Source organism: Nicrophorus vespilloides, unplaced genomic scaffold, assembly GCF_001412225.1.
Source record: "Nicrophorus vespilloides isolate i.1.1-1 unplaced genomic scaffold, Nicve_v1.0, whole genome shotgun sequence".
NCBI lineage: Eukaryota > Metazoa > Arthropoda > Insecta > Coleoptera > Silphidae > Nicrophorus > Nicrophorus vespilloides.
In genome coordinates, this window is record NW_017099286.1 from 102,236 (window position 1) to 124,400 (window position 22,165).

Sequence of the window (22,165 nt, forward strand, 5' to 3'; positions counted from 1 at the left end):
TGTAAAATCTATCTATAATTTATATCTCAGTACAATTTTATCAGTATTCTATTATTTCTGTAAGTAGAGGAGAAGTTTACGTATTTCAGATAATGTCCAATATTAACACTTAAAATAATCAAGTTACAAATTTCGATCTTTACTACAATTATAGTAGATTTTATCCTATTATTTCAGAAGATGACATTTACAGAAAAGTTAATGAGGATTTTTTGTTTTCTAAATTCTTTTTTCAACCTTTTGAAAAATCGATCTACAATTTGTATTTTTAGTACAATCATGTCAGTATTCTATTGGTTCTGAAAATAAAGGAAAAGTTTATGTTTTTCGAATGTTTTCAAAGTATTTCAGTGATTGACCCAATAAATTATACACTTTTTACAAAACTGGAACTAGTCTTCTCACATTTACTACAATTATAGTAGATTCAATCATATTACTGTAGAAGATGAAATTTGCTTAAATTTTTGTATACTAAATCTTCATTAGAATTAAAGCAGTATTCTATTATTTCTGTAAGTAGAGGAGAAGTTTAAGTATTTTTGATGTTTTGAGAGTATTTGAGAGAATGACTCAATATATTATACACTTTTTAGAATAATGAAATTACCAATTTACATTTTTACAACAATTATAGTAGATTTTCTCCTATTATTTCAGAAGATGAATATGACAAATTCTTGCATACTAAATATTTTGAAACAGTGACTTTTTCCTAATCCTTTTGGAAAATCGATCTGTAATTTGTATCTTCAGTACAATTATGTCAAAATTTTATTATTTCCAAAAGTTGATGAATGTGCAAAGAAAGATGAAAATTACAGAAAACTGAAGAATTTTTTGTTGTTCTTTTATATGTTTTATAATAGTGATAGTTTTTCCAATATCAATTATGACCCTTTCAGACACATTAAACTACCTTTTTACAGCATAACTACATATTAGAGTCCTGATAGAAAAATAGAAATTGTAGAAAAGGTCTGAAAAAGTTTTCATTTCTTTGTTGTTATGTATTAAATATTCATCCTTTTAGAAAAATTTACCCTTTTTCGTCTTCACAAAAACTGTAGTAGAATCCTATTAATTAGAAAAATGGATTTTACAGAAAATGAGAGAAGCAATACCAATCAATTTGAAGGGATTCTTTATCCTCACTACAATTACAGCTGAGTTCTATTATTTCTGAAAATATACATAAGATAACATAGTGATTTCTCGATGTTCGAGATTGTTTCAGAGGGTGGCAGTTTTATCAACGCGTGTTCACTGATTCGTCGTTAATTTCATACGCCTTTACGATTCTATTAGCGCGAAGAGAGACACAGGGTTGACGATAAGCCGCAACCCCAAACACCCAACCAAACACATTCCTAAAGATTATCTCCGAAAACGACACTATAGAACCGTACTTCAGATAAAACAATTCGATATGAAAACAATGCAAAAACATGCACAATAGATTGTAACTATTGTTGGAAAGATATTAATTAGTGACTTTAGCTCATTTTAATTGCTTAATTTATAAACATTATTATTATTTTTTACAAAAAAATCAAAGAAATATAAGTTAAGTAATTTTTCTTCAATTATTTTTAGAAGTCTGTAAAATGAATGTATGTATTTCTGGTGGATGCGTCAGGTTATGAAAGAAATTCTCGCGTCTTCAAGAAAATTTTAATATATGTTTTATAAATATGTATAATATAAAATTATCTTAACTAAACATGAAAGAAGTCTGGGTTTTATTATATGAACAAAAAAAAATGTATGCATGTAAAGTGGAGACGGATAAGGAGAGCGAAGAAACGCGAAGTAAATAAATATACGAAAAAAAATTTAGATGAAAGAGAGTAGAAAAACTGAATAAGTTTTCCGCTTCAAACTATAATAAATCAATAGCGATAAGTTAGTAAGTGTGTTTCAGATTATATCGAGGGTGTACGGTATATACGTAATAAAGTAAACTAGAATCAATCTATATAAGAAACTCCATTAAAACTTGTAACTTATCTTATACATAAATATTTTCAAGTTGATAGTTCCGCCCCAAAGCCGCCACCGCCGCCGCGTATTATGTAACAACCCTCATCCTCTTCCTGCGCGTAACTTCTTTTTTTTTTTGTTGCTCCCTCTTTTTCATCCCTCAACATCTTTTCTCGCGCTTCGTTTTTTTTTGTTGTTGTTGCTCAGCTTCCCACGGAAGGTACAGTTGATAAACTTTCAGACGCAGACGCAACGAAGAAAACGCATCCATCCGCAACTGCCAAATCAATTTCTTGCAGAAAAGCTTTGCTACTACATATGTGTAGAATTTCTTTTTTAATCTACTTTTTTTATCTAAATAGGAAAAGCGCCAGATGGAAATCTGCTGCGATCGTGCTGCGACTTTGATTTCTTACCGGGCATTACATTTCCTTTGCATATTCTTCAAATCTAATCTTTTTTTTCATAACGAAAATTCATGAATTTACATGAAAATAAATAGTCTAGATTGTTAACAAAACTTTATTTTTTAATAAAAATAGTAAAGATAACCAAACAATTCATAAATATCATTCAATAATGTACATTACATAACTATAATTATACAAAATGATACATAATAAAAGAAGTGGTCTTATTTAATGAAAATAATAAAATATGTTAAAAGATTGAAATTATTATTTTTAATTAAAAAATCTATTAAAAGTGTAGAAAACAAGCAAATTTAAAACATTTCTATGTAAATATCAATATCATGAATTAATTGATAATTTAAATAATATTGAACAATTTTTGAGAATGCATAACAAAATAACAAAGTATAGCATAAATACGCCATTGGGATCATTGGAAAGAATATACTTTTCTCTTTGATTTGCATATTAAATCATCTAACTGTCTTAAGTGGTTGTCAAGTAATTAAATAAAACGTGAAGACTCTAATTTTCAATTTCATCTTTATTGTTTAATTTTGACAGCTTGTAACAAAGCGAACAGGGCATTCCACAAATTTGGAAATAAGCTTGTTGAATACCCTATGGCTTCCTCTTAAATATGAATAATCATTTATTTCATAATCTTGTATGGTTATCGAAAAATTAAATAAAAGGTGGAGACACAAAATAAATGAGAAAAATCGCCATATCACGGTCACTAATTGATATTAAGTAACAGTTATTATAACAGACAATAGACATCGGATATCTATTTGATGTAATAATAAAATTTCTATGTATATATCAAAAAACATTAATTATTGGATAATTTCCATAATGATTGATTTGTTAGGTATGCAACCAAATGTACACTTGATAAACTCCTATTTCTCAATTTAACTTTCACAGCTTATAACTTATGAGGAGTACATACCACAAAACCACTAATAGGCTTGTTGAATAGGTCATGGCTTCCTCTTTACTATAAATCTTGAATTATTATAGTTGATTGGGTGGTTTTCGAGTAATTAAATAAAAAATGAAGACACTAATTTTCAAGCTGATACTTATTATTTAACTTATAACTTATGAACAGTACATATCACAAATCTACCAATAGGCTTGTTGAATAGGCTATGGCTTCCTCTTTAATATAAATCTTGGATTATTATAGAGGATTAGGGGGTTTTCGAGTAATTAAATAAAAAGTGAAGACACTAATTTTCAAGCTGATATTTATTATTTAACTTATAACTTATGAACAGTACATACCACAAATCTACTAATAAGCTTGTTGAATAGGCTATGACTTCCTCTTTAATATAAATATTGAATTATTATAGAGGATTGGGTGGTTTTCGAGTAATTAAATAAAAAGTGAAAACACTAATTTTCAAGCTGATATTTATTATTTAACTTATAACTTATGAACAGTACATACCACAAAACTACTAATAGGCTTGTTGTATAGGCTATGGCTTCCCCTTTACTATAAATCTTGAATTATTATAGAGAATTAAGTGGTTTTCGAGTAATTAAATAAAAAGTGAAGACACTAATTTTCAAGCTGATATTTATTATTTAACTTATAACTTATGAACAGTACATACCACAAAATTACTAATAGGCTTATTGAATAGGCTATGGCTTCCTTTTTACTATAAATCTTTAATTATTATAGATGATTAAGTGGTTTTCGAGTAATTAAATAAAAAGTGAAGACACTAATTTTCAAGCTGATATTTATTATTTAACTTATAACTTATGAACAGTACATACCACAAAACTACTATTCGGTTTGTTGAATAGGCTATGGTTTCCTCTTTACTATAAATCTTGAATTATTATAGAGGATTGAGTGGTTTTTGACTAATTAAATAAAAAATGAAGACACTAATTTTCAAGCTGATATTTATTATTTAATTTATAACTTATGAACAGTACACACCACAAAACTACTAATAGGCTTGTTGAATAGGCTATGGCTTCCTTTTTACTACAAATCTTGAATTATTATCGGAGATTGGATGGTTTTTGAGTAATTAAATAAAAAGTGAAGACACTAATTTTCATGCCAATATTTATTATTTAACTTATAACTTATTAACAGTACATACCACAAAACCACTAATAGACTTTTCGAATAGGCTATGGCTTCCTCTTTAATATAAATCTTGAATCATTATAGAGGATTGTGTGGTTTTCGAGTAATTAAATAAAAAGTGAAGACACTAATTTTCAAGCTGATATTTATTATTTAACTTATAACTTATGAACAGTACTTACCACAAAACTGCCGATAGGCTTGTTGAATAGGCTATTACTTCCTCTTTACTATAAATTTTGAATTATTATAGAGGTTTGGGTGGTTTTGAAGTAAACATGATTAAGTAACAAAAGTTAAATCAAAAAATGCATAGTAGAAATACACTTCTGATGTACTTATGAATCATTTAAAAGATTTTATAGTGATCTAGATTTATTGTAAATTATTGGAAATAATTTTTGGAAAAAAAAAACTGTTATTAGGTCATAAGTTTCGAAGCAGCTCGAAATTAAATGAGCAAATAGAAGTAAGCATAAATGAAAGATAGCCGTGAGCAGTAGGTAATTAAAACGAGAAGAGAGGAGGACATACGCCGATAAAACGGAAACACGAGGAAATGAAGTAATTGCCGGCTAATTAATATAATATCCCACAGCGTATAATACGCTCTTTGCAGATCGGAATGCAAATATTTGCAAATACCTCTATCTGCTTGTATCGACTCCAATCGGGGAGGTATAAATTATTGCGTTCGCCCGAGGTCCTTCTCCTTCCACCCTCATCCTCGCAATTTTTTATTTTCCTTAACATATTAAGGTGAAATATAACAGCAAACAGGAAATAAAAATGGCGAAGCTTTAATTACTTTCCGGATTGATTTCCGGTTTCGGAATTTACCCAATTAAGAGCATCCCCTGTTTGCTTATTACATTCGCAGTATTATCATTACATTCTGCTGTTACATCCTCGAAAATAAGTTAAACTTAAATTTAGTAAAATCGCGTGAATGAAGAGAGAGGAACAACGACCAAAAAAAAATAAGTTAGTAGAGACGTGAGGGTTGTTTGAGGGTAGTACGTGTACGTTAAATGTTGTATGCGAGACGGAGGATCTTTGTGTAATAATGGCGCAACCTCCGTTTGCGGCTTTTGAACGAGTGCACTCGTTACGAACTGAATTTCATGCACTTGTCGCAGCTCGTATAATGAATACTTGACGACTGCACGAAAATATACTAAATTATCAAAAATTTGCATAAAGCTGAAGGATTGCATTATAATTTTATCCGAGCCTCTCTTCCTTTTCCTCCGGCAATTCTATTCCAACTTCGTCCCTTCTTTTTTTTGATGCATGCGTGTTCTGTGCATTCCATGTTTTTTTATTTTCTCTTCCTTCGTCATAATTTTTTTTGTAGCTTTCTTCTCTCCACGTTCATTTTACAACTAGGAAATGTTGCGCACAAAGCTAATTCTTCTCGCCTGGCTTTATTTAAACGCACATTTCGCTGAATAAAACAATACTAATCTGCATACATTTAATAACAACTACCACTTTTTATTACTTCTACAAGCAGTTTTTTATTTCAAAAATATGTATGAAATAACATAATCAAAGTTAAACAATTAGATACGCATATAAAGAATTAAAAGGTTTTATTCAAGAAGGCCCACAATGTGGATTTATGGCATGAGCAATGTGCTATGGAAATCCCACCAAAGAAATAGTTGAGGATGTTTTTCGATATGCAAAAGAAAATAAATATACCAATAATGGTGAGATACTTAGTGTTGATTATATGCATTTATTGGCTAAGAAGTTTCTACCAAACAAAATTGAGATATATTCAGGAAAATTGGATGACAATAAAATAGTTGAAATTATACAAAATTATATACACGAAGTAAAGCGGGCAAAACTTTTTTTTGAAAATGACCAATAGAAGTAAAGTTAAGCAGAGAAGCAGAGAAAATTAGATCACCCAAATTCAACTTAACGCCTCTTTCCTCCTCCACTTCTTGGTACAAGGTTGTTCTTGGTCTTCCTGTGGTCCCATCAACGTTACGTTACGAGGATTTTTTTATTTTTATACCCGTTTTTTTCTAAATTACTCGAAAATTATGTATGAAATAACATAATCATTATTTTTGTATGAAATTAGGAGATTTTTAATTGATCGTACAACTAAAATTTAAACGTATTTGAATGAAATAAGAAAGTTAGACAAAATGAAACAAAACATAATTCCAAATAAGCATTACAAAGGACTATTGGTTATAGGATTAGTTCACGCAAAATAATCGAAATAAAATTGAAACATCGAAGATCATCGAAAAACGTCGTTTCTGGGTTAATACAAAACGATCTGATCTGTTCTGAATGTAAAACACAGAAAGAATGTGTAGAAAAATTTAAAGAAGAGTTATTAATCCATATTAAAAAAAAAGTTTATTTATTTCATTTTACCTAACTCATTTTTTTTTAATTATATTAAAAATCTAAACAAATTTAGCATATATTTCTTCAGATACAGTATTTCTCAATGAAAATCATCTTTTTAAATTTTATTCACTTATTTCTGATTAATTTTCACCTAAAACGTAATGAAAAATTTGGAATATTTATTATTTTATTCAGCTGTGGAAATTATAAAGTGAATCAGTTAATTAATGCAACGTATTTAAAAATATATAACGTGATTTTTATGATTTCAGATTTTTATTTAAGGAAACTAGCGATTTTTAAATTTGTTTCAAAATATATTAAATAAACTAAATCATATTTTAAAAGAAAAAGGTTTCAGCTTTCGTTTGATACTAAATATATCAATTTTGGTCAATTATTAAGAAAGTTATTAAGGTTTAAAGTTCCTATAATCCATTTCATCGTTTTGGTGAATTTAACGAAAGTGACCGAAAATTTCGATTTCTATCAGGAGAACAGGAGCAGCGAAGAGGTATTTCGTATAAAACTCAATAATTTTTTAATACATTAATATATCAATTCTTATATATATTATAGGTACATTAGTATCGTTCATCCATTACATAACTTATGATATAACAATTGTTATTTAATGTAAAGAAATAACGATTTTTACTTAAAAATATACAAATTATTAGTTAGTAGTGCTAGACAACACAAGATGTCGCTAAATACAAGTAAAAATCAGCTGCATTTAGCTAATTCGAAAATTAAAGAATTAACAAACAAAACATTAATGAATCTACAATAATAATAAGTCTAATTTTTATAAAAATAGAGAATTTTTTCATTATTCTTAATTGCTCGAATACATGTATGTTTGGTTGCAGATGCAACGGGCCAATTTTTAGTGGAATTTCTTCTAAATTCTTTATTTATCTGAATCTAAATTGAATAAAGAAGGTGCACAACTGTTTCCTCTTGCTATGTATGGAATACTTTTATTTCAACATCTTCAGGTAAGAATCAATTGATAAAGTAAACTGTAAAATACTTGTTTTAGATCGAGCTTGATTATGGAAAATCTGAAAAATAGTCAAAAAAAAACGTCGTTTCTCTGTTAAGTAACGGACATTAAATAACTTTTGTTTCATAAAAAGTTGGGACATGGTGGCGCTCATCTAACGTAATCATGAAATGCAATAAAAGTTATGCAATTTTCCAGTAATTTAGATAAAAAAACAGATATAAAAATGAAAAATCCTCGTAACGTAACGTTTTCTACATTACGAACTGCACAACGCTTGCCTGCAACTGATTATGAGATAAAATCATAAAAAAGTTCATTTGTTTTTGAGTTATTAAAGAAAATAGTGCTGCAATTTAAAAAAAATGCGCAAAATTTCGGTAATTTTCAGGAAATATCGATGTTAGATTTGTTTCAGAGGTCTCATTCAAAAGGAGGCACACTCAATAATTATGATTCTTGTTGAATTATGTAATTATCCTGCGTGGTTATCCTGAAATCAATCCAAACGTGAAGATTGAAATGCACCAACGTAAAGATGGTGACATTGGGCTTGTTGGAAAGGTAAGTGTTTCAAATTTAATCTGCATATTTTAAAATCTAATAAGATCCTCCTAAAAGAAGAAACAATTTAAGTCGGTATCAATATGAGAGATATAAATGCATATTCTAGATTTTCCAGTATTTTCAATGCATCTGGCAATCTGAAATACTAAGAATTAATGTAAAGTTGACAATACATCCATAATCCAGTTATCACCAGTTCAACCTAAACAATATAAGGTTTAGTATTTTACATTTACTTGGTTGATTGATACTTGCCTGAAGATGTTGAAAGAAAAGTTTTCCATATATATCAAAAGGAAACAGTTGTGCACATTCTTTATTCAATTTACATTCAGAAAAATGAAGAATTTAGAAGAAATCCAACAGTGCATTTCAGTAACTATTCTTTCTCCTGCTCCTAGCACATAACTGGATGATACCACGAATATGACATTGGGCTCATTGGAAAGGCAAGAGTTTCAGCTTAAATTTGTATATTTTAAAATGGAATTAAATACTCCTAAAACAAGAAACAATTTAGATCTGCATTATCACAAGAGATATAAATGTATAGTATGGATTTTCCAGTATTTTCAATGCATCTAGTTGTCAGAAATACTATACTATCTAAGAATTATTGTAAAGTCGACAATACATCCTTAATCCAATTACCACCAGCTCAACCTAAAACAATATAAAGTTTAGTATTGTACAGTTTACTTAGTTCATTGATTCTTACCTGAAGATGTTGAAATAAAAGTTTTCGATATATAGCAAGAGGAAACAGTTGTGCACCTTCTTTATTCAATTTACATTCAGAAAAATGAAGAACTTAGATAAATGGAACAATAGAACTTTGAAAATTAATTAAAACAATAACTGTTAAGCTAAAGACAACTCAAACATAACCATTATTGACCACTAGCGTCTGCAACCAAACATACATGTATTCGAGCAATTAAGAATAATGAAAAATTTCTCTTGTTTTATAAAAAATAGACTTATTATTATTGTAGATTCATTAATATTTTGTTTGTGATTCTTTAATTTTAGAATTAGCTAAATGCATTTAAGTTTTACTTGTATTTAGCGACATCTTGTGTTGTCTAGCACTACTAACTAATAATCCATTTTGTATATTTTTCAGTAAAAATCGTTATTTCTTTACATTAAATAACAATTGTTATATCATAAGTTATGTAATGAATGGGCGATTCTAATGTACCTATAATATATATAAGAATTGATATATTAATGTATTCAAAAATTGTTGAGTTTTATAGAAAATACCTCTTCGCTGCTCCTGTTCTCCTGGTAGAAATCGAAATTTTCGGTCACTTTCGTTAAATTCACCAAAACGATGAAATGGATTATAGGAACTTTAAACCTTAATAACTTTTTTAATAATTGACCAAAATTGATATATTTAGAATCAAATGAAAGCTGAAACCTTTTTCTTTCAAAATATGAATTAGTTTATTTAATATTTATTGAAATAAATTTGAAAATCGCTATTTTCCTTAAATAAAAAATGTTAAATCATATAAATGTATAATTATCGTTTAAATACGCTACATTTACTATAATAGTTCAAATATTCATTGAAAATAATTATTTGTAGTGCATTAACTAACTGATTCATTATGTTTTAAGTGAAAATTAATCAGAAATAAGTAAATATAATTTAAAAAGATGATGTTTATAGAGAAATACTAACAAATTTGGCATATATTTCTTCAATATACTAAATTTATTTAGATTTGTAATAGAATTAAAAAAAATGACTTAGGTAAAATGAAATAAAGAAACCTTTTTTAATATGGTTTAATAACTCTTCTTTATTTTCGAGTACACATTCTTTCTGTGTTTTATTACATTCAGAACATCGTTTTGTATCAAGGAAGGAAAAGAAAAATCGACATGTTCCTAACAGATAATAATACTTAAACGATTTATTACTATTATACATCATATACTTAATTTGATTTTTTTTCTTAAGTAAGATCATAAATATACACAGTATTTAAGTACATGTGCCTGTGGCCCTTCGTCCTGCCACTCGACAAGTAAACAAAGAATTAAAAAAAAAACATCAAATATACATATATAGTTTTGCTTTCTTTTCAATATATATAGAGGATATTTATATATAACATTTACAAAATAAATTTCTTCAATTTTTCATCATCGTAATTCATTAACTAACTATTTATTAAATAAGTCTACTTAGTGTTTTGTTTTTCTTTATATGTATGTGTATATATATATATAGTAGTAATAATAATATAGATAGCATTTGTTTCATTTCCGTACCATTACCGAACTTCTTTCATCTTTTTATTTAATATTTATATATAACTTCTTTCATCTTTTTATTTAATATTTATATATATATATATATATATATATAATTTAAGTAAACATTAGAAATAAACGAAAGGAAACGAAGAAATAATAAAATAAAACGATATTTATGTATATATGTATAAAATGTACAAGTCTTCTCGATAAGAGATTATTTATATAATAATTAATATAAACTATATGTACAAAAAAAATGTAATAATCCAGCAACAAAATAAGAAATATAAACAAATTATTGTTATTTTTTTTATATAATCAAACATGTTCTTCTCTCGATGCAATTCCTTTAATTTCAAACAAACTGAAAATATGCGATATGTTTTTGTTTTGTTGTTGTTGTTTTTGTTTTGATATTCGTAGACAATTTTGGACGGAAATAAGCAACTGAAAATCGTGTGTATCCATAGTAACCAATTAGTTTCCTTTCCATCAGTCGTATATAGTATAATAATTGCGACTTAAGTAACTTTACACAACTAAAATATAAATAAACAAAGACAAATTCCTTTCACTCCAGTGAATTGAATGAATGAATGAACAAAGAGACATGTTTTTCGTTTGAAACAGTAAAAGCATTTAATTTCTTAAATTAATCAACAATAACTTCAAGTAGTCTTGATTTTTCTTCTCAATTATATATTAATATATTATACAATAGTAAATTATTTACAAAAAAAAATGATGTGATCAATGTACGAATTAGTTAATAATAAATAATAACAGATACAGTTTTTCTAAATTAAAAAAAAAGAAACCTTCCAGTCGCTTCATTTTATTTTTTCTTTCGCTCCAGTTTAATAATTATAATATACAAACGCCTAAGTCTGATGGCACAAAACCTTCTTATCCTTAGACTCTAAGTAAAAGCTTTGATTTTCATTAAGTACACATATATTTTGTTGTATATTTATGTATATATTTATATATGGGAGAGGGCTTTACAATTACTTATTACGCTTAGTCCACTGAAGAAATTCGTAACTTGTGCAGAGCTTGGCAGGTGTCCTTCGTACAAACTACCTTAATTACATACAATATGGTTTTATCGCTATAGTAATTGTGCCTACAAAGAAAAGTCGAAAAGTGTCGACCACCAAAAACAAATATATAATAATACTGTTATTCAATTTCCGCATGCAGTAAAAGTGCTCTCGTTGTCGATGATGATAATTTTTTTTTTAATCAATTCTTCTTTTTTTTTATACTTGTTCGGACATCGATTATTAATCTATGTGCATTATTCAAGCTCATCTATGGTTTTGCAAGTCCAATTTCGAGAACTCTAGACCAGATCAGAGTCACTAAATCTCATCAATTCCATCCAATTTAAGTAGTGAATGTTTTTGAAGTTCATTTTCAAAGGAAATACTGTAATCTGCACGTCAGCACGTCGTGTTCTTGGACGCAATGCAATTAAGTAATTAGTTTAAGGGACGATTCTGATTATATTATCGTTTTAATGAATGATTTTTTTTCTATAATGCTTAAAGTTTTGTCTGAATAATTATAATAGTCTGTGCGTTAACAAAATATGTCTTTCTACTTCTTCAGTAATTTAGTAATAATAATAATAATAAATACTATCCAAGTGTGTTTTCTTTTGGGATCGCCAGAAAGAAAGAAACTGAAGGAAAACATAACAAAAAAAAAAACAGTAATGTACATAATTGCACGTTCCAGTCCAGGCAAGAAAACAATGGAATCAATTTCTCATCTCGTGTGTAAAAAAATATGTCTTCGTTTCGACGTGCGAGTTGAGAAACTAGAGCTGGATTTGAAATGCTTGCTTGGTGGTATTGCTGATGAATGGATTCGTGCTGTTGATGTTTGGTCGGGGCGCAACGCCGGAGACCCACTCGGCGTCGAAGGGATCGGGAACCCGGCCCAACGTCTCCGAGGAGTCCAAAGACATCGCCCTGGAATGTGCAGCGAGGTTCGCTCTCTTCGATGGTGATGATGAGCCTTCGATCTTCGTCGATGTGATCTGACCTAACCATTGCTCGGGTTTCGGAAGGCTCGCATTCGAGACGACGCTCGAGTTCGGCGAGATCGCTGCTTTGATGGGCGTTATAGATCGCGTCGACGTTTCGCTGAAGTTCAGACTGACTGGAGTGATGCTGGAGACAGGCGGAGTCGGCGTCGAGCTGTAGGTGTTCGTGTTGGTGGTGATGGATATCGACAGATTGTTTTGGTTGATGCTGGATTGACTGTTGAAGTTGAAGTCGTCGGAACCGCTGTGCGTGAGCTGGCTGAGACCCTGCGACAGTTGCTGACAAAGGGCCGTCACCGAATCGCCCTGCAACTCTGGAATCGGCGATACTGGTTTACCGTTGCTCGTCTTGTAAGAGTTGAGGCGATCCGTGGTGCTGGGCAGGTCGTTCACCCGCAAAGACATTTGACGCTTGAACGGTGAACTCTGACCCAATTGGCCGAAGCCACGGAAGCTGTTCTGACGCTCCAACATGCTTGGGGTGGCGTGCGGCCGTTCGATGGCGAACGGATTCGGATTCGCTGTCTGCGATGAGGATTTTGGTACATCCACGGCCCTTTCCAAACGCTCCGTTAAACCGGGCTGCCTGAAGGATCCGCTCCTCGTAAACGTGGAATTCTTCGCGTCGAACATCATCGTTACTCCGCACTCCTTGTCGCGCTTCTGCTTCTTCTCCAAGCAAACGGCGAAAGCGCATCCAACCGCATGCGATAATCTCTCTCCGGATTCCCTGAGAGCCAAGAACCCATGGCACATCCATCTTCTTGTTGTGCCGTCTCTGCAGATGTACGAGAAACCGCGCTCGTGGTTACGATCCGGAGCGCAGAACGATACCTTCTCAATTGTTTGATCGACGATAAGCCCTTTGTTCTCGTCCTCGACAACGCGAAGACCGTCTCCGCTCACGTGCAGCATCGCCCTTATAGGCCTTCTCCGAGAACCCTGCACAATGACAAAAGGAAATAGCAATTAGTAATTTGAATTGAAGCACTCTTTGCACTTTATACACGTACCCTCAGCACTTTTAGGGCCTCCTCGCACACCTGCATTCCCCTCGACTCGAAGACCTCGACGCAACCCAAATATTTTACTGCGAAAGCACAAGCTGCTTGTCTCACAGCAGACTCATCTTCTTGCCATTGGTGAGGCTTCGAACTTTCAGGAACTCTCTCCTTGCGTCTCCTAAACGAGTCCCTGAACGATTTCCTCAGTCTGTCCATTTTACGAGGTGACCGTAAGCTTCGTCTCTGCAAGAAAAAAAAAACAATTATTATTTTATATTTCATCAAAAACGGTATTATATAAATATTCAGAACTGTAGTTCGTACAGTATATCAATGTTTTTGGAAACATACATTATGTAAATCCAATAACTCAACTGAATTAAGTTCAATACAGCATTAGAAATCGAGAGGAAACGAACGAAAATAACATGTCCCCAAAAGCCAGTATAAAAAAAAAACGAGCGCTTTGAATACAAGCAAAGAAAATAAAAGCGTTGTACCGCTAATTCATGCAAATGTTGGGTTACTCAACACGAATACGTAAACGTATGCAAATCGGTATATTTTCAAGCAGAGACACCTCTTGTAACTTGAATTTATTGAAACATTTAACTCGGAGGAATGTCGGAAGTCCATAACGTACACGTTAGCCGTAAAGACACACGACGGGTAAGAATTTTAAATGAACGTAGGTAGCATTTAAATACAATCGAGTTTTGGTTGAAGGAAATTGAAAATTTTATTTTTAATTTCTTCTGGCGACTTCGAAGGATTTCGTCGTCGTCGTCGCAGGAAGTCATGAATATATGGGAATTATGCACGAGATTTACGGACGCTCTTTGTAATTTAAAAAAAAAAAAACAACAATTCCAAGAATGATCTCTCAACTCGACAAGGCCAACACACAGTAAACGTGCATACTAATTCCCATTGTAATTGTTATGCGAGGAGTTCAACATTTAATAAGTATCGGACGGGGAGCAGTAGACTAGCTAACTAATTGCACGAAACGATTCTCGAGGTCTTTCAGCTTCGCATCTCTCGGTCATCTTCTCAATGTGGCAGCGAGCAATTCAATTTCTACACAGATATGTGCAGGATCCAGTTTAATTAGTGCGGCGCGACTTTCTCTGATTCATTTTGCTTGTAGTCTCTAACGATTTGCGCAAATATTTATTGGCGTCACGAATTTCGGCTTTTCACTCGCAACACCTGGCCGAATCACCTTCCTAGAAACCCAAACCGATAGGTAAATAGAAGATGTAAAGGTGCTGCAGCTGTTTCCATTCATATACTTCACAATGATTCTAAAGAATAAATTGATTATTTACAATCAAATTATTTTGTTTCCGAACAGCATTAATTGCGGAACGAATCTTCCGATCGAGCAGTTCTATGATTGAATACAAAGTCTTAATTGGAAAAAGGTGAATTGCGATTGTGCTTTCGTTCCGAACAGAACTACCAATTGATTGGAGGCATTCAGCGCTGAAACAATGCTCTAACATTCCCTTCGCTCCGCTCCAACATCGATCTTCATCTGTTTATAGCGACGATCGCCCACTTGAGCGTGGTTTTGTATGCAAATTGCGTAACGGATACACGCATTATTGCATACATATTGATGTGAAATAATTGCGCAAACACGTGCATGCATTGACGATTCCGAGATTTTTTTTTTACACCGCATTTCTGAAAAGTTCACATTCGGAGAATTTATTGTAAATATACGGTTACGAAGTATAATTAAAGTTAAATAATTAACTTCAGTTTCAGGTTATAAATGTGGAGTTAATATTTATTTGTTGCTTCTGAATGCTTACGAATGAATGCATGATCAAATTTTTGTTTAGTTTTTGAAAAATAACATGTGGTTACACTGCGAAACCAATGGGAATTAATAGCTTGAAAATACTTGTTCTTTATGTGGTCCCATGGTGGAACCACTGAGAATTAATACACGCATTATTGCATACATATTGATGTGAAATAATTGCGCAAACACGTGCATGCATTGACGATTCCGAGATTTTTTTTTACACCGCATTTCTGAAAAGTTCACATTCGGAGAATTTATTGTAAATATACGGTTACGAAGTATAATTAAAGTTATATAATTAACTTCAGTTTCAGATTATAAATGTGAAGTTAATTTGTTGCTTCTGAATGCTTACGAATGAATGCATGATCAAATTTTTGTTTAGTTTTTTAAAAATAACATGTGGTTACACTGCGAAACCAATGGGAATTAATAGCTTGAAAATATTTATTCTTTATGTGGTCCCATGGTGGAACCACTGAGAATTAATATACGCATTATTGCATACATATTGATGTGAAATAATTGCGCAAACACGTGCATGCATTGACGATTCCGAGATTTTTTTTTTACACCGCATTTCTGAAAAGTTCACATTCGGTGAATTTATTGTAAATATACGGTTACAAAGTATAATTAAAGTTAAATAATTAACTTCAGTTTCAGATTATAAATGTGAAGTTAATATCTGTTTGTTGCTTCTGAATGCTTACGAATGAATGCATGATCAAATTTTTGTTTAGTTTTTGAAATATAACATGTGGTTACACTGCGAAACCAATGGGAATTAATAGCTTGAAAATACTTGTTCTTTATGTGGTCCCATGGTGGAACCACTGAGAATTAATACACGCATTATTGCATACATATTGATGTGAAATAATTGCGCAAACACGTGCATGCATTGACGATTCCGAGATTTTTTTTTACACCGCATTTCTGAAAAGTTCACTCATTCGGAGAATTTATTGTAAATATACGGTTACGAAGTATAATTAAAGTTAAATAATTAACTTCAGTTTCAGGTTATAAATGTGAAGTTAATATTTATTTGTTGCTTCTGAATGCTTACGAATGAATGCATGATCAAATTTTGTTTAGTTTTTGAAAAATAACATGTGGTTACACTGCGAAACCAATGGGAATTAATAGCCTGAAAATACTTGTTCTTTATGTGGTCAAATGATGAAACCACTGGGAATTAATAGCTTGAAAATAGTTATTCTTTATGTGGTCTCATGGTGAAACCACTGGTTAAAATAATCAAAAATAAGTTTATGACCTTTCAGACCTAAATATAGCAAGTTCAAGACTGTTTTCTTTAAGACTGTACTTCTTTTTTCTAGTTCTTAAGTATCTAAGCTGTGTTTATTGTGTTTTCTATTCGTGCCGCCGGATTATTTACACGTCGATAGGTCAGGACGTCATCCTAAATTTAGCAGCTGCATTTTACCGGCGGAAAGGTTTCCGAGCGCTCGACTCTCTTCGGATATGGACTTCAGACGGCGAAACGTAAATGTAAACAACTGTAAAGTTTCGAAACGGGATTATTTTTACACCCCGAGTAGACAACAACAATAATCAGATTATTATTTTTTTTTGCGTCTCGCATCTTCATGTTTATCATTCGAACTTGACAATAGCCAATAAAACGATAAAACTTAATTGCCAACCGCTTACGTAACAACACACACTTTTTTTTTCCGCGTGTGTAATTAGATCAACGCTGACGGTTAAAATAAAACGAAAATTTAATGATGAAGAAATTGTATACATTCAATTTTGCTTATTGGTATTAATTAATACACAATTACGACACGATTATTTAAAACGAGTCGGCTGATTTATTGACAGTTTGTTGTTGTTGTTTTTTTTGATTGATTGAATAAAATTCTTGGTTTTTGTTAAAAATGTCTGTGGATTATGGAGGTGAGGAAGATGAGTTTGAGGAATATGAGGAACCGCAGCCGGTGCGGAAGATGCGTAAGAAGCCGGAGAAGGAGTGTAACTCCAGGTTGGATGAACTGGCTAAACCGAAGAGATGGTTGCTTTTGGGGACGTGGCGCGAGCACGGGTGGCTTTTCGAGCCGAAACGCATGAAGTGGGTCAAGGAGAAGGTGCAAGAGCTGTTCAGCATGACCCCGGAGGAGACGGAGCAGTACTTCAACAGCATAAGGACGAAGAAATCGAAGCGAGTCGATGTGAAGGCGTTGAGGAGAAGGATGCATTTGGAGAAGATGAAAGCGGTGAAGGAGGCTTACACCATCATGTACAGGCTGATCAAGAAGGCTCTGAAGTATGCGTACAAACGAGCGCCGCCGCTCCTGGTCACTCCGATCCTCAGAATAATTTCCGATAACGTCATGGAGATCCTCTGCGGTCTGCACAGGATCAGCATTCCGAAACGTAACGATTGCGAGAACTTGCCGCAATTCCTGTTCGCCGTTGCCGATTGGACGGCGATCTTCGTCTCGAACATCTACTACGAAATTGAGGTGGAGGAGAGGAACGACATCGAGAACATCAATCAGTTGAAGAAGATACCGTCCATCACCTCGACCATCTCCGAGAAGGAACTGGAGGATGTCATGAAGGACAAGTCCATGTCGGAGACTTCGATGAGCGAGAAGGAGGAGGATGATCACGAGGAGGAGGAAGAGGAAGAAGGCGTCACCCAGTCTGAGGTGACAGCAAGTCCCGAAGCTGAACCCGAACCCGAAGCTCCGACCGAAGGCGGCGAAGAGAACGACTAGTAGTGTTTTATCGTGTAGTCTTAAATAAATAGTAATTACCTTTGATTCGTTAATCCAAATTATATATATATATAAGGAACAAAAAAAACACTTTCAGGACGCACCAGGAAAGACGTAAATAGTATTGTAATTAAGCGCCAGAGCAGGATTGTTTATTAATAATTACAGTTTAGTTCTCGGCTTGGTCACTGCCGTTATCGCGTCAGCTCGATTTGATAAGATAAAACCACTGATTATACAATAGCACTTTTTTTTCTTTATTCATATAATATTTAATTTTTCACTGCTCAATTCCAAAACAAACTATATCTAAAGCTACAAATATATTAATTTCAAGATAGACATGAGAAATAGTTCAAACTAGAAACGTAACTAGAAAATAATGGAGTGAGTAAGCAAGGTGCAAATATTGTAAATTTCAAATTATGTGAAATACCTGAAAAATTACGTAATATAAGTGTAAAGATTTGATAGTAAACTTATATAATTAATTAATATTTTCAAATCACAACTAGATAATGGAATGAGTAATCAAAGAATTCTATTTTTTTTTTGGGAATTGTCTTTAAATGATCTGTTATCAGATCAATATTGTTGACTCATACATTTTTACTCTCTCAGACTTTTCACACGCTCAAAACTTCTCTAGTCTCCTCCTAAATAGTAAATCTGGTATACGTTATCTATTTAGATAACATTTGAATAAAGCAGAAAGGAAATAAAAACGGATTACCTGTATTTAAGATAAAATTATTATTTTTTAGAGAAAATCAAATCTTTTATGTAAATTTAAATTAACTAATTAATACAAAATTTAAAGTTAATTTTTTAATAACTTTGAAAACAATAGTTTAATGATAATTCTTAATGTAACTTAACCAGAAATTCCTGAATTGCTAAACCTAACAAATTTCTGGACAACTTCGTTAACTGAATCAACATCGAATGGTATTGCCTATCAAAATTGATGCATTGACATACCAACCAAATTAAATCCTCTTTCCTGGACATTTTCCAGAAAATGTTAATAATGTCCCACAAGTCATATTCAAAAGGTGATACAAGCGTGTCTCAAGGAGTTTTAACTTGAAATTGCACAAATTGTATTGGTAAGTGATTAAGAATGCAGGGACAATATGTTGTCGGTAATAAATTGTCTTAACACGTATATCAAGAACGGAAAAGAGGCCAATTAAACGACACGAGCAATGCAACAAGCGGTCGCACCTAGAGGCCCCATCCTTGAAATTCCCGCGTTTCTCACGCGCCGAAGAATAATAAAAAAACACAATGTGGACAAAAGCACTTATTATTTATGGTATACATTTTCTTGCAACGAGAGACATTAATTACACCTTCCGGATGAAACGAGCTTTCGGCGCTCACGGTTAACGAATTGGCCCCGAGGATGCACTTTAATGAAACATTTCGCAAAATGTAATTACGCCCAGTCCGGATTAGCTGCGGCTTCAATTAACGGAATTATGCATGGAAGCCACCGCTTCAAAATCAATACAAGCACAATTTGATAAATAAAACACCATTGTTTATACTTGAGTAACTAAATCTAAATTCAGTACGTTTCTCTATGTAAATTAGCAATTTCAACTAAGTACAGTTCACGAGTTTAATTCAATCTTGAGGTGGGGAAAGGGCTGCATGCAGCTAATAGGAAACGGATGCAGATGTTCTCAAGTTCCGTTTTTTTTTTGTTGTTGTTGTTCTGTTTGTACCTTGGATCGAGGCAACTTTGGAATAGGGGAGAGAGAATACAACAAAGTTTTTGGATTTGTGGAAACTGCGTGTTATGACCGTAATGGAAAGTGCATACAATAACAGGAGATTATGGATTCCAGCACGCGCGTTGTTTGCGTAATTCCAATAGAAAACGAACACCTGTTCGTAGGCGGCTTTCGTTCAACCCAATTTTACTTAAACCATGTAAAATTCGCATTAATACATCAATTTTTTGTAGTTTGGTGTCCAAATAATGACGCGAATTGTAAATAAGATCTCCGTGTTAATAAATCTCATGATTAGAATCAATATTACGCTTTTGCTTTTCTGTTAGAGAACAGGTTTACTTCTACACATACAGAGTTCTTGTCAGGTGAAAGAAATATTTATGCATGAAGTATCGCATTCAATATCTAAGTAATAATAAATGTTCAGCAAGTTAACCGAAGATGCGAATCAATATTGCATTGAATTTCCTGAAGCACTGAAACCAAGGAATTACCGTTATCGAATCGAGTTATTATAATTTATATTCCGGGAAGCTGATGAATATGATTGAGACTCGTATAAATATTTGTATGGAAGCAATTCGAATCTCCTGATCACCTGAATTATTCATGAATCTAGTTTAATATATTGCTTCGCCGCTGCAGATTCATCCACCTACGTTGGCTTCGAACTGAAATCCATTTGTCGGATAAAATAAGCAAAAACCTATTGGATTTCTGGATAGTCGGAGAAGAGAAAAGAAGAGAAGCAAAACCACGGATAGGATATAAATCAGGTTGCGAGGCGAATTAATCCCGAAACTTTGGCCAAAATCGATACTGCGAAAATGGGAAAAGCCCTGACATCAATTCGCATTTGAATAACGAGCTTTATTTGTCAGTGATTTTAAACTTACACAAGGCAACTCTTATGAATATACATTATTAAAGCTATAAATCACAGTTCCTATTTATATATTTAAAAAAAAACTGATATTTAAATGTTTTGATTTTCTGCGGTTTTATAAATATGCTACAAATTGCTGTGTAAAGTTCAAAACTATAAATTGAAACTGTATTTAAAGTAGACACTTTCATTCATTTCATTAACTACTTGGAATGATATTCGAAATACATCTGCTTTGACGAAAGCAGCAGGAAAAGTAATTAAAAAAATTTGCTCTTAATTCAAATCTGTTTCAACGATAGACACAAAAACTAATTTAATTTGTGTGTTAATTAGTCTCTTAATTTCTTAATTACTTAACTAAATGAATAAAAATAACATAATAGTAAATTATTAGAATATTCAATTTTAATCTTCGAGTTGTCAAATTAGTTAAAAGTTAACCAGAGGAATAAAATAAAGCAAGATTATTAAGAATATTAAATGTAAATCTTCGAGTTATAGAATTGGTTAAAAGTTATCCCGAGGAATAAAAACAAGAATAGTAAAGCAATTTTAACCTTTGAGTTATATGAATTGTTAAAAGTTAACCAAGGGAATAAAAATACTACAATAATAAAATGGTAAATTTTGAATGAGTAATTCAAGAATCTCAAGTATAAATAATGTGGGAAAAGTACACAATTATTATATTTAGATGCTGCATTAACACACAAGGGAAAAAAACGATTCTCATGCTTGTTATTCAACGTAACCGATGTTTGCATTGAATTGAACATACATGCTAATTATTGATTCATATTTTGTTTTAAATGTAAAATTCTCTGAACAAAGAAATTTCTTCATGATGATGTTGAATCATTTATTATCATTTTCTGTGATTCACTCATCTTATATATGTTAAATGTAATAGATAATTTTTTTTTTCAAGTAAAGAGAAATTCTTTAACATTAGTCATGAGATAAGTTTAATAGATTTTCTCTGTTGTTTTCGCTGCAAGATTTCTTTGTATGTTACATAAATCGAAGCTGTTACATAATTGATGATAAAGCTGTTATCAATTCGGTTGCAAATGAAGCCCGCATGCAGCAAAAGCTTTCATGTGAAGTCCGTCCATAAACGAACGGATTTGTGTGTCAATAGTC

General features: G+C 31.9%; 1 protein-coding gene across 3 annotated transcripts in view; it reads right to left on the bottom strand.

Annotated features, from left to right (window-relative positions):
* Positions 1-12,016: 12,016 nt before the first annotated feature.
* Positions 12,017-22,165, bottom strand: part of LOC108564318 (protein numb) — a 36,642-nt gene continuing 26,493 nt past the window's right edge. For all 3 annotated transcript variants that reach the window (XM_017923320.1, XM_017923321.1, XM_017923319.1), the window contains exons 2-3: positions 13,826-14,059; positions 12,017-13,754 (exon numbers count right to left, since the gene is read on the bottom strand). In XM_017923320.1, the coding sequence (XP_017778809.1) occupies positions 12,585-13,754; positions 13,826-14,032 (1,377 nt within the window). In that variant the 5' untranslated portion in view covers positions 14,033-14,059 and the 3' untranslated portion in view covers positions 12,017-12,584. The remainder of the gene's footprint in view (positions 13,755-13,825; positions 14,060-22,165) is intronic.